The sequence below is a fragment of the Hydractinia symbiolongicarpus genome, chromosome 6, assembly GCF_029227915.1.
Source record: "Hydractinia symbiolongicarpus strain clone_291-10 chromosome 6, HSymV2.1, whole genome shotgun sequence".
Taxonomy (NCBI): domain Eukaryota; kingdom Metazoa; phylum Cnidaria; class Hydrozoa; order Anthoathecata; family Hydractiniidae; genus Hydractinia; species Hydractinia symbiolongicarpus.
Genome location: NC_079880.1, coordinates 31,177,787 through 31,192,181, shown reverse-complemented (window position 1 = coordinate 31,192,181; position 14,395 = coordinate 31,177,787). Strand labels below are relative to the sequence as shown.

The window sequence follows — 14,395 nt, the reverse complement described above, 5'->3', positions numbered from 1 at the left end:
TTTTAAAATGATTCAAAATGAGAGCTTTATTTTATATCTTTTATTTGAAGAAAGGTTAAATGGTCAGACATGTTTGATAACAACAAGAATAATAAGTTTTGCCCTTTGCGATGTCCCCATTCTAGTCGTTTCCGATCTTTTTCCCAGTCGTTTCTGATTTTGGTACCTTTGTCGACTGATAACGTGATTTGGTGTGTTTTTGTGGACAGGTATTCTCGTGGGAAAAATTTTGTGATGCAAAGTAATTTATAACAGAATGAAATTGGCTTTGTTGTAAGCTGCAGGGAACATGAAGCAATGCATTTTTATTTTTTAATTCTAAGTAAACATACATCATATATAATTCTTGCAAAGAAATACTAACCCAACTGTGTGAGAAGCTGTTTTCTAAATATTCTTAAAATTCGCGCAGGTAAAGCGTTATTTGGCGGATACTTAAATAACTAAAAAGCGAAATTAAACACAAAATTTTTCTATAACTTTTAATTTTATTTTATATTTTATAAAATAAATGGAAAGCGGGACGTTCTTTTAATTTATAACTTATAACATTGATTAAAGAAATCCTTTTTTATTTAACAAGCATGTTTTGTATATTCTTTACTTTCTTTTAATTCGTGCAGCCTAAAAACCGCAGTCATTCAATTTTTCACAGCTAGGATCTGCACGAATGTTTGATTTCGCGAATATCAGCACTGACAAGGAGGATAAAATGACTTATTTTCAGTAAATCAAAATGACCTATAGTTCAGCATTTCCTTTCATTTTCTTCAGTATAATAGTATATGAACGAATGGTTGAAGATAATGAACTACAAATACCGAAAAAACGTCGGGGCGCTTTACATATTTTGAATAAAAAGACAGAGACAAGAGACAAACAAACAAAAAGCAAAACATCTTGACAATAAAAACAAAAGAGTATAAGGTAAACAATGTTTGTTTTGTCGTCTTCAACGAATGTCATTTCTACATGCGCTTCAAACAAGAAACAAATATCTTCAGTGAGAAAAAAGTAAGCAGACTTTTCTTATACTTATTTCTTTTGTTGTGTAATTTTTTCTTTATTGCGTGTAATGTTTATGACTACAATTATTTCTTGGATGGAATCCGAAATTAACCTTAATATACAAAATTGTACAAATTTCAACTTTTACCGCATTTTCGTTTCTTCCAGCAGTTTTTTCATTTTTTTGTTTTTTATAGTAGTAGCTCGGTATAAGAGGTATATTTTTAGAACCTTTTGTAACTTATGATCACCATTATTTTTAACTTTCGTGCGCACATCAGAGTGACAGTCATCTCTTTATATTGTCTTTTTAAAATAAACTATATACAAACGATCTTGATTTGTCTGTAAGTTTTACGTACAATATTGTCAGCTGTATAAAGATACAGCTTCATTGTGGACATGAGAACATAACAATATTTATGTCTAAAACATTTAACATCTCTGTTACCAAACAATGAATGGGAACCTTTATCGGACGAAAAAATGTCGGACAAAATGTTAACCACCCAGAAAAAATTTAGTCACTTCTGTCCATTTTGAAAAAGACGGTAAAATAACTGTTTAAGCACGCACTTTTACAAAAACATTGTGCAGAAATAACAGACCTGTTGAAATTTAAAGGAGAGGCGAACAAGAAACTATTTTGTGGCAGCCAGGAAATAAATTTGAGGCGAGAGAAAAATATATATAGACTTCTAAATCCTAAAATCTGCTAAGATAACTACTATAATGCCAAATAAAAAACTGTATTTCACGACTAACTACCTATATATCTTTCTAACAACATTTTTACAGAAATTCCATTGCTGTATGGCGTGAAAATAAGTAGGTTTTAAATGTACTATTTAGTAAACATCAAAAATAACATCTTTAACTTGAAATAACCATGATATTTTGCGTACTATAGTAGTAACAGCTCTTTATAACCTTCGTTTAAACTTCTTTGAACAAGAAATATCTGTCATAACCAACAACAATATTTTTTTCATGTTTTGAGTCCCTTTTCCACAACATACTACCAACTTCGAACGATAAAGTTTGTTATCATGAGATGGCGCCAAATTTGAATAAATATACAGACCGGAAACCTTCAATAACAAACCAAACGTGCAATATAGTGGCTTCATCTTTCTTCCTTGTTTTTTTACTCTCTTTATCTTTACTCGCTATTTTATTGGCAAGTTAAGTAGTACAAAATAATAAAAATATGTTCTTTACATGTTGTTCAACATTTTTGCCATTTTGATCTTCAACTTTTTCTTATTAAATCACTTTGTGTACATTGACCCCATGACCATCACAAAAAAGAGAAATATATGCCATTGTTTTTTAATTTAGCCACCCGTTTGACAAATGCGTAAAAATACTCAATTATAAGAAATTCAGCACTCACAAAAATGTAAACAAAATAATGTATGGTTTATAGTTATAGTTTGTGGAGCAGGCGAGTAAGCCAATCAGTCTGGTCTTTAAAATCAACACTTATTATTATAAACTTTTATTCAGTAGCCGTGCCGCAGCGCAGTTCGCCTCTCCTTTAAGGTGCTCATGTCCCTCTCATTCTAAGTAAGGGAACAATTCGAGAAAAATTAGTTGACTGCTTTCCGCCACATGAAATCTTTTCATTTGAATTTGCTAATTTCTTGTATGGTTAAATAAGTAAAAGGGTTGCCTCTCCCATCCTAGCAGCTAAGTTATTAAGGATGAATCCGTTATTGAAACCAGTGTATGATGGATTGTACAAGTGGCATTTGTTCCCTAAGTGGATGCATCTAGCTTTTTAATTTTCTATTTTAATTTTAATCTCCAGGAAATAAGGATCTACTGAGCGATTTCTAAAACAATTATTATGCTATGGAATTGACCAACCCGTTTAACTCTGCACTTTTCTCCCAGTCCGTTATTTTGCTAAACACGCTTGATACTTTGTAGCGTTATCTTTAAAATAACTTCAAATTTTCTTAATGGCAAGAAATCTGTTTTTACAGAAACATACATGTTTTCACATAGTTTTTGCTTTTTTCGTTGGTGTGGAAATGTAGTATTCGACTACTATCACCTTTAGTTCATTAATCGAGAACCATTTCATTTTGTCTCACTTTAATCTGACATTATTGTGTTTGGTTGTCGGGAAAATATAAAGTTATTGTTTAGCACAATTCAAGGACAAGGTTATTTTACATCCTTGGTTCTAAACAGCCTTGAGCCTGGCATAACTTTCCGCTAGCACCATACGAAATAATAAAAGAGTTGTCAAAAATATTAAATTTAAAAAAAAATCAAAACAAACTTAATTCCAACCTCGCCACCTGAGCTTTTTTACGCTTAAAGTATTTCGAAAGAACAGAGGCGTAGAAGTGTCCTACGGACGAAGTTGACTTATTTCATAACTTTTCGACATTTCACTGTCCTGTCCAAAAATTATCTCATATAAAACCCACTCCGGTATCTTTCTAACAACAATTAGTTAAGCTCATTAATGCATTCATGGAGCAAATGTTGTTGTTTTTTAATGAGGAAACAATTTAATGTTGCTGATAAAATTGTTTGTTTCAAAAATTGTTTATTGGGTGGAGCAACGAAAGTACACCGAAACTAACTGCGCATTTTTCCTTGTTGAATTGCATCTTTATAATTTCTTATTTCTCTTTTCAAATCTTATATCGTTCGCACTATCAGTCAGCGTTGCTGAAATAGTTTTGTAATTGCATTTATGCCACGATTTTCTGTTACAGACTGTCAAACTTATCTGTTGTTTTTAAAAATTTCTTTTGGTATGCCACTCAGATTTTCCGTCTGTAGTTTCCGGTTCGATTTTTTTGTACATCCGTTTTCATAAAAAATGTATAGAAAATATATTAATTTAACGCATCAAATGCAAATGTATGTGATGTCGTTGTTGAAGAGTTTATATGTGAGTAAACTATTATTTTTGTTATAGTTGTTCGCTTGTTTGTTTGTTTATTTGTTTGTTTGTTTATTTGTTTGTATGAAGCTATTTATGAAACAACAAAACCAGGGTACCGGACCAGTTATAACGTAACTACAATGCCATAGTAACAACAAATATTTTAATAAATATCAAAGTCATTAATTTTAATAAAATGTAGCTAATTACTAAATCACAACAAAATAAAGTTTAATTTTAATTTTGTAAATTTATTGGAAATAAAAGTAACAAGAACTCTAGCTCAATGCTTACAAATAAACAATTTAGGCTCATTTAAAGTTGCATGAAACAAGACAGAAAATTTTAAGCTTTATTATTCTGAAAGGTGAATTTTTAAACATTTTTTTCAACACGTGAAACCCTACCAGCTAGGTCCTGAAATATGGCCGTACATTTCTTTTCCTAGGTCCACGGTCCTGTGTGCATAAATCATATTATTTACATTAAAAACAGTTAAAAACAGAACCAAAATTTTTACTGTATAATCCAATTAAAGTTTTCCGTTGCTATGACAACTATGAAAATTCCTTTTTTTGTGGCAAAAAGTTTCAAATATATTTGTGCGAAAGTTCATATAAGTATTTAACCCAGTAGCTAAGAAGGAGATTTCCTCCCTTTTCTTGACCCAAGAAGAATTACGAAATTTTAAAGTAGATGTTGCGTCATTTAAAACTTTGATGACGTGTAAAATTAGGCAGTATTTTTCAATCTATAGGCATTATAATAAAACAAGAAAAAAATCTTAGCAACTGAACATTGCTGTAAAATGTGGAAGTTGGAACACCTGTTTCGAATTTTCTTCTTTCCCCCTTTTGTATACTTAACTTGCTTCCTCGTATCGTTTTAAAATATTTAGGGCGAAATTTTAATCAACATAGAGGAATTTATCTTGTCATTTAAATTAAAAAAAAATATTTTTGTCATAGTACTCTTTTCATCGTATTCGATGTCCTGTCTCAAAATACAACCAAATGTATATTAATTCAAGTTTTATGGATAACCAATGGTTGTTGTTGTAGTGGATGCTTATAAAAATGATAATTTACTCCATATTTAAATTTTTAAACATTATCAAGATGTGACGACATGATTGTTTTTGACAAACAATTAATTGATTCTTGGCGGGGGAACAAACTTTTCCCACTGCAAAGTTTTTCTCGAAAACCTAATCCATTTTTCGTACAAGTATGTTGCACTTTTCCGCTATATGGAATCCAAACTTAAGTATGACCTCAAAACTTTTTGCTCAACAGAGATTTAAAAAAAACATTCTAAATTTTCATAATTCTCACTTTATTAATTTAAAAAGAAAAATAACGGGTTCAAAAAACATTTTTGTCGGCCTAACTTTTCGTAAAATACGAAAATGTTCTGAAAGTTTTTTTTTCTTAGGCCTAGATGTCATAGGGGTCATAAAAGACAAATTTAAAGACACCTTTTTTCTCATTTGAAGTGGCAGGTATAGTTGTGTCACAGTTCTACTTTTCTTTCATATTGCAAAAGAAACAACGCAACAAAAAACGGAAAACAAATTTAAAAAATACATTATTAGCATTTATTGGGTTGAATATTTATCAGTAGTAGTATAAAACATATCAAAAAGTAGTATAAATATATATGGAGTATATTGTTAATTAAAAATAAAAAAATGACAAAGCAAAGATAATAAAAATATATCTATACCTACTGTTCAAACTTATTCAGCATTTCTCTGCTAAGTCTTATTTGCTGACACATAGCTGTACCATGTTGACAACGTAGCATACCATGTTGACAACGTAGTATTTTTTATGATACATACTCAGTCATAGCGACAGTAAAGCTAAATGTCATACGTTTCCATGGTAATAAGCCACGTGCTAGACCGATCGTAAAATAAAACGATTCCAGTTTTTCATTACTAAACTGACCTTGTCTACTTTGCTGCGATACCTAAAAAATGGTTATAAAAACGAACAAAGAAAACACAAAAACACTTATTATTTTTGCGACGTGTTTTTCATCATTCATTAGTAACGTTGACATTTTTTGAACAAAAGTAATAATAATTGCACGATCAAACAACAATGCCATTATTATGTTTAGGTATCTATAGAAACACATCACTATTAACGAAAATTTAGTTACCATGAATGTAAATGTGTGAGTTTTTTAATTAGGTTTATTGTAACTGCATTCCTTTAAAGAATCCGGCAATCACCAAAATGCTTACAATGCAAAATTTTTAAGAATATGGACACTCAAAACTGCTTTTTTATAAGAACGTCGCGATTCTAGTTGAGGCTGGATGGTTTTTTGATACACTTTTATCCTTGACTGTTCGTATTGTGCTCGTTTGAAAGCAAAAGTAGATATATTTTAACAAAAGTATGAAATATATAGTCAAATTTCAGGAACGGAATAAAGATTTTGCAAGATTGGGAAAAACTTATGTTGTTGCAGTTACCCTAATTCCATTAATTTTATTTCCTATTATATTTTTGCTCCCTCTTTCACCACCTAAAAATTGCTCTTCCCATCCATATACGAGTAGCTAGATCTTAACAATCCATTTTTGTGTTTAAAAGTGTAAAATCTTATTCTGAAAACAGAATGTATATTAGTAAAAATAAAAAACTATTCATTATTTTGTTCTTAAACCTAATCCTTTAAGAAATAGGCCCTTGCTGCTGCCTAAATATATAGAAGAGATATTTATCTAACTTAGAAGGAAAGCGTATCTCCCAGATACATGTACATAAATAATTTTTTGAAAGTAACGAAAACGAATTCAGTTTATTTCTGTCTAAAACGCCATTTAATTACACGCTTTTTCTTTTATAAGAATATGTTTTATATAGTAATATCAGAGGAAAATTTCGAGTTAAAACAATATGTTTATTATTGTTTAGTACAATAGAGAAATAAGAATAATGACCAGCATGGTTAGAAATTTGGTATTTTTAAGGGTTGTTTGTATGGAAGGCGGGAGAGGACGTTTGCTGGGATGCTATTGTCCTACCTTTATATAAAAAAGGGTTTGTGGGGGTGCTTTTTTTTCAAATGAAATATGCAGAAACTTGTCTCGTTTAATTCGACACAATGTGCTTTTATAAAGAAAAAAAACGCTAGGATCGCCGCTTAAGCTAAGTCGGGATCCTGCTTAGCTCACAAAATTAATTCACCAATTAATTAACTAACGAATAACTGTTATAACATGTATTTATTTATTTACATGTTTTGTAGGAAACCAGTAATAGACAGTGAAATTTTAAGAACATTACAGAAGGTCAACTTTACCAGGCAAATAAATACAAACGTTATTCTATAGTGTTCATTAAAGCTCTCAAAAATGTACAGAGACGTTGTTTTTTTTTGTTTTTGTTTTTTTCTAGTGTAAAAACTGAAATGTTGACGTGATTTAGCGAAATAACCCAACCCAAGGAAAGCATTTTTGTTTCATGATTTTAGAGTACCGAAAGTTTCTTCTTTGGATACTTCTATAAGAATTATTAAACTTGAAGGCGCCATTATCTTTTTAGTTAACATTTGCGCGCATCCAACCACGCGTAGCAAAGAGTGCCACATTAAGGCAATGCATAATCTCAAGCTCTTGAAAAAATGAATGGCTCGAACTTGGAAATTTCTCGCATCAAACACCGTCACTAAACACGTGTCTGCATTAGTAATAAAATTTTAGAATTTTTTAATATTAGAGTAGCTATATTTATTTGAGTTTCTAGCGTTCGGTTTCTTAACAACAAGTTTTAGTTAGAAATTAAAATAAATAGACTTTCGCAGGCGAATAAATAAAGACATAAGACAGACAGATGAGTAACAAAACTTCCATTTTTCCTAATTAGATTCAGAGCGTGGTCGTCCCCACAAATTTACGCTGTTTTAATTATTTTCCGGCTGCAAACAAATGCGAAGTTGATATGTAAGGCAAGATAACTTTTTGTCGCACTCACACCCCCACACCAAATTTTTATATAAAACACTAACATTGTAGTCAAAAATAAAAAAGGATTCAGCAAGAAAAGAAGAAGAAGACAGGTAGTTAAAATCTTGCATTTCTTAAATATTTTCTTAAAGTTAACAGGTGAACAATGTATCTCCGATCAACTTAAATAAAAGGAAAGAAAATAATTTTTTTCTTATGTAGAGCTTACATTAGTTTATTTTTAACTCTAACATGTCTTAACTTCATTGAAAAGAAGTATTTATACAGCTGAACAGTTTTAATCTGCTCGTCCGTTTGTTCAAATTGAAACTCGTGTAGAGGTATTGTGATCTTAATACGATTCATAATACTTAGACGATACTAAATAGAATAAAAAAATAACGACCTTTTCAGTGTGTGCTGGATTTTCCCATGAACTTGAGGCCTGTCTTTTAGAGAATAATAACAGGTATTTTAATTACATATTGATTGAACCGTTTTAAGTAATTAGTATCCGGATTAAGAGGAAAAAAACATGAATACTTCTACATAAATATACCTTAACCTTAGTCTTAATACTTTTTGTCTTTCTTGTTGTTATTGTTGTTGTTGTTGTTGTTGTTGTTGTTGTTGTTGCATGGGAGATATTTCAAATATGATAGGAAATTAACTATGATATTAATATCACCAACATAGTATTTGATTTCCAAAACTAATACAAAATTGAATGGTTAGAGTGCGACAAAATTGACATTTAATTATTTTGCCCTTTTCTTGGAATGGCGTCAGTAGAAATTAGATATGAAAAAAGTCCTGTTGAAATAATCAATTTTACTGTTTCATGAACTTTTTCGCTGTGAGAAAATGCATTAAAAAAACTTTTTTTTTTTAACAGAGAAAATCCAATCGTACATGAAATTACACTTTCACAAATAAATTCTCTGATAACGTGTAGTGAATTCATTAACTTATTTCTTAAAACGTTAAAAGTAGCCTGGGTATTAGGAGGTCTTAAAACATAAAAACAGTGAGCGGTTAAGTGGTGTTTTTAGCTTTTGACAATACGTTGACTCGTGACAATCAGTAGCATAAAACAACGGAATTTTTTAAAAAATGCAGTGCCTATCAAAATAATACCAACTACTTTTAAACACACTGTCTTTGTAATTGTCAGTTAGGAAGTTGTTCTAATATTACTAACCAAGGGCGTTGGGATATTGCTAAACAGAGTTCACATAAAAGACGGAGATTGCGAAAGAAGCGTTATAATAAGACATTTTTTTTACCTCCCTGAAAGAAAAGGGAAGCGCAGTTTTAAAAGAACACAAAAAGAGCGAGCATTTTTTGTTGTTATCGACAAGAGATCATATATAGGTATGCACAGAAGCAGGAAAATATTTTTTAGAAGGAAGTGAAGTATTTTTTATCAATAGGAATTGTCGCATGAAAGGCAATAGAGAAACAAAGCAAATATTTCTAATATTAATGCTCTAAAAAGACAAATACCTTCGGATATTATTCAACGAAAAATAACTATTTCCATACAAATCGGCAAGCGGTATCCTCCCAATTTGCATTGACGTAATTGCACAGTATTTTAAAACACCTTTGAATAGAAGAAAAAAGACTTATAATGTGCACTTTAACGTAAAGTTTGTCATTAAAATAGAGCATTGATCGCTATATTTAAAAAAGATTATGAAACCTCTCGAAGTCAGTGACATTATGGTGGCCACAATGAGATGTAGGAAAAACTGTAAAAGATAGCTTCAAGCATGATGAATTTATTTTGACATGACAAGTTCTGATTGATTCTCTAGATAACATGGGTTATTGAAAACATGTTGATAAATTGATTTGAGTCTCCGATGAGTGTACAATCACAGCAATATAATTGTTTATCGTTTGAAATTGCATGTCTGAGGATTAGTTAAATTAAGGTTGACGTGAAGTGTAAATGGATTAGTTATTACTAAATATCATGTTCTTTTAGGTTTATTAAACACTAGAGCAATATTCGTTGACAAGTTTGTAATCCAAAGATTATCGAGAAGATTTTAAAGTTTAAATACAACCTATCACAATGATGTTTAAAACTATGGCTGCCATTTTGTTTCTAATGAATGCAGGCGTAGCTAGTCAGTCAATGGGTAAGCCCTTTTCATATTAAATGTATCATTATTTTGTTTCTACTGCAGAGTAACGAAATTTCGTCCCCTTCCCTCGGTTGTTATTTTTTTAATTTTTGGTATCCCTGCGTTTATATGAACCCTCATTAATTACTTTATTGATATAAATCAAGCGTTCCAATCTGTTTAAACATCCAGACAATATCTGCGATTGAATTGAAACAGCGTATTATGATATCTGAGAAGAGAATAATAAAAAAAAATACCTTGCACTGGCATGTCATCTGGATAAAATAACTGCAAAGGTTTTTCCTCAAAATATTTATGGTTTTTATTTTATTTTTTAGTTTGCAATACATTTGTCAATCCTCCGCTCATCCCAGCAGTTAAATACCTCGAAATGTTTTCAGGTTTTAGCATACTTGACTGCACCCAAAATCAAGTGAAATTGAAGTAATTAAAGTGATTAATTAGGGACATATATTTTTGGAGAAAAATTAGATGATGATCATTTAAATGTCATAATATTTCATTTGATATAATCGATCAAATTTTTAATGTCTCTTGTTCACAAAAATTACTAAATTTGGAAAGGGTTATTAAAAGTGCACTGTGATATTGATATGTGATATTGATGTTTATGAAATACGACAACTTATTTTTCCTCACCATTAAAATAAATCAAAATATTTTTGCTTAAACTCTGGAAATTAAATTTTTTAAATTGTTTGTTTGGTTGTATTTTTTATTTGGAGAAAAAAGCTAGAAATAAAGAAAATCGTAAAACCAAAATTAAAAACTTTCCCAGCTGTAAAGAATCGCTTTTCTTTTGTTGTAATAAACTTCCTTTTTTGTCCTTTTTATTATTTCAACTATTATTTTTATAGTTTTGTAGTTTCAAAGCAACTTAAAAAATGGCATAAAGAAAGCCCTTGAAAGTACAATACTGCACATACCTGAGGAAGAACTATTAAATTAAACTCCAGCAGTTATTATCATATCCTTAATCAGTATTGATTTGATCTTTAATATTGTCAGATTTTATATCTTGTGTGTGTCTAAATATAACTTTTTCTTAAATAAATGACATACCTTAAGTAACCGAAAAATTTAATTTTAACGTTAATTCAACCTTCGGGTGACACAAATGTCAAAAAAATTCGGGTTAAGCCTGGATAGTTTTTACGTTTGAAGGAAAATTTGGTAAGTTTTGTGTTATTTTTAAACACAATTTAACTTTTAGGAAAATATTCTGCTCCACAAAACTTAAAACCAAGATTTTATAGAGACTGCTCTCCACTGAGACTATATGTTGAAGAAAACACAAGACCAGGATTTCTACTTACAGACATTAGCAATTGTGTAACAGACGATGAAAATGATATACTAAGTTATCGTATTGATTCTGGAGTGGGCTCAGAAATCTGCACCATAAATGAAAGTAGCGGAGAATTGAAATTAAAAATCTCGCCAGACCGAGAGGTATGTACAGCAGGCTCTCGCTCTCTCTCTCTCTCTCTCTCTCTCTCTCTCTCTCTCTCTCTCTCTCTCTCTCTCTCTCTCTCTCTCTCTCTCTCTCTCTCTCTCTCTCTCTCTCTCTCTCTCTCTCTCTCTTCATCTCACACTTTTTCTTTGCTCTAAAGTCACTCTCAAATAACCTTAATTGCTTATCATGTAGAAAAAGAGTTCGTATCGGTTCAAGGTGTTTGCATCAGATAATTTTGAAAGCGGGATAAATCGCGAGGCTAGTCTGAATGTGGAGCTTCGTATTTCAGATCAAAACGACAACAGACCTGTGTTTAACAAAACTACATATCACGCAGATATCCCTGAGGTAAGAAGTGGAGATATTGAAAGAAAGTTGTATTATGATAATTCGGGTTGCGTTTTTTTTAACGTTTATATCGCCAAACCTAAAAGAATGAAACCAAAATAACATAGAAAGGAATCTTTTGAATTTTCTAGAACGTGGACGTTGGAAGTAAAATATTAAAAGTGCTTGCCACAGACCTAGATGATGCTTATAACAAAGATGTTCTTTATTTCTTCAAAGAAGGGACTGATCATGGCCATTTTCAATTGGATCAGAATTCGGGCACTATCACAGTTGCTAAAGGTTTAGATTATGAAAACAAATCACGATACGACTTATTTGTCGTTGCCAAGGTAATAATGACGTTTTCCTACTAAGGAGTTTAATTTATGATGTTTATCAACAAATTTTGAAACATAAGAAGATGTATTTCTAGTTTATTTTTTTCTGACTTAACGTTTTAAAGTATCTGCTCCACGGGAAACTTTTTTTGTTTAATCATTGGACAAATAATATCCAACGTTTGTTCCGTGGTTTAATCTCCGCGTAGTTTTTATTTACCACTATCTCAGAACAACCAAATAAATTAATATCCCCAACGACTGGGTGAACGATAAAATTCTCACCAAAGTAACGACAACAAAGTTACACAAAAATATTTTTCACGTTTTAGGATGAAGGAATTCCTGAACTATCGGGAGAAACACAAGTTATCATAAATGTGGCCGATGTTGGTGACACTCGGCCATATTTTCTTGCACATTCTTGTCAGAAGGATGTCAAAGAAAACGTACCGAAGGGAGAGAGAATTTGCAAGGTGGAAGCCAAAGACGGGGACAAAGGCGTTAATAATGAAATCAATTACGCAATTACAGCCGGTGAGTAGAAAAAGTGGCCACTATTTTTTAAGTAAGTAAAACGTTTTAGCTTGACGATATTTTTTAACAATAACGAATTGATGGACTTTCCATCCAATATTTACAAAAGTTTACTGAACTTTACGTATTTTTGTACATGCAGCCACATTCTTGTAGGAAAAAGGCAGGACCATGTGAAGTAAAATGGTTTTTGTGGATCAAATTGAAACTGAAAGGAACAGAAATTAATTCCATGGCAGCGTGTTTTGTTGTATAAAAACGATAAGTTTATATGTTTTTTTTTCATCTAGGAGATCCATACGGTTTATTTCACATTAATAACAGGACAGGGGTTATCACTGTGGAAGGAGAAATCGACCGGGAATCTTACGTTAACATTGAACTTAACATAACAGCATATGAAGTACCACAACCGGAATCGAGCGCAACCATTAAGTTCAAAATTACTTTTCTTGATGAAAATGATAACAAACCGAAATTTGACAAGGAAAGTTATTTGGTAAAGGTTGAAAAGCAAAACCTCAATGCTGGTACAATTTTAACAAAATCAATAAAGGCTACGGACGAAGATGCTACGGTAAGACATGTTGTCGCAACGAATGACCTATCAAATTCACTAATTTTTGTTACTTTCTTTATCGACAATTTGGAATTAAACACCAGACAGAAGTTCACAAACACGTTATTCCCTTTTCTAAGCACCGTGTCGAAATTTTCTCCATTTTAGGTGAAGAATAACGAAATAATCTATTCACTAAGATATGACGACGACAAATACTTCAACATTTTGTCAGACTCTGGAGTTTTAGTGCTACGAAATGACCTGACAAACATAACTTCAAATAAAATCATAATTTTTGTAAGTGTCGTTATTCTCTAGATTGAAAATGCTTCAGTACCTTATAGCATTTTAAATTTAACAAATATCAAATAATTCTTGTGTTTAACGTTTTAGGTATCTGCAAGAGAAAAAAATACAAAGGAGGGTTACAACGCAATAGCAAGAGTAACAGTGCAAATTGTTCCTTCGCCCAGCGCACCTGCGTTTAGAGCAGACAACTCCCTATCATCTGCATATACAGGGAATATATTTATTGTTGCTTTGTCGGCCTTGTGTGCTCTTTTTCCTATGTGATAAGTGGAATAAATTATTAGGCAATTTAGAAGTTGCAACTGAAGAGAGATTGGAGGTTTGCATTGGTAGCATGTATTGAATATTGCACGATCGTACATTAGGTGTAAAAGACGTGCCAATGGTGATAATATGGTAACCAGAAATAAACAAGCTTACACTGTGTCACTTGTTGATAATGGTTTAATGAATAATGAATTTAATTTTAGTGTGAGTCCGACAGACTATTGACGGGCAGGTTTCCCATCTGTCGGCTGACAATGAAAAATTAGAGACACTTGTTTTGCTTGTGCAGTATCTCGTAATCTTTTTATTGCAAATTTTGTTTATTCCGTAATGAAACAACGAAATTTTAATTTACAGTCCATATGCAACGAAACTGATATCAAATTAATTGCTTTTACCAGACAGTTTTTGATTCGAACTAATTTGACAAAAAGACCAAAGATAATTTGTGGAAACCATATTCTATAATATAATATTCAACTAAATTGTAAAAAGAAAAGAGGTTTTATAGAAATTATGATGTAACTTAAAATGTATATACACTCTCAAACGTC

General features: G+C 31.3%; 1 protein-coding gene across 1 annotated transcript; it reads left to right on the top strand.

The window, feature by feature from the left end:
- On the top strand, positions 1–14,392 carry LOC130648302 (protocadherin Fat 4-like). The gene is made up of 9 exons (XM_057454341.1): positions 1–1,014; positions 9,877–10,033; positions 11,256–11,494; positions 11,691–11,846; positions 11,978–12,178; positions 12,499–12,703; positions 12,994–13,280; positions 13,431–13,562; positions 13,659–14,392. The coding sequence occupies exons 2-9, from the start codon at positions 9,967–9,969 to the stop codon at positions 13,836–13,838; spliced, it is 1,467 nt and encodes a 488-aa protein (XP_057310324.1). The 5' UTR covers positions 1–1,014; positions 9,877–9,966; the 3' UTR covers positions 13,839–14,392.
- The last annotated feature ends 3 nt before the right edge of the window (positions 14,393–14,395 follow it).

Excerpts from the sequence above, each read along its gene's own strand:
- LOC130648302 (XM_057454341.1), top strand. The coding sequence starts at position 9,967 with ATGATGTTTAAAACTATGGCTGCCATTTTGTTTCTAATGAATGCAGGC. Across the intron at positions 11,847-11,977 it reads ATCACGCAGATATCCCTGAG|AACGTGGACGTTGGAAGTAA; the intron begins GTAAGAAGTGGA and ends TGAATTTTCTAG. Across the intron at positions 13,563-13,658 it reads CAAATAAAATCATAATTTTT|GTATCTGCAAGAGAAAAAAA; the intron begins GTAAGTGTCGTT and ends TTAACGTTTTAG.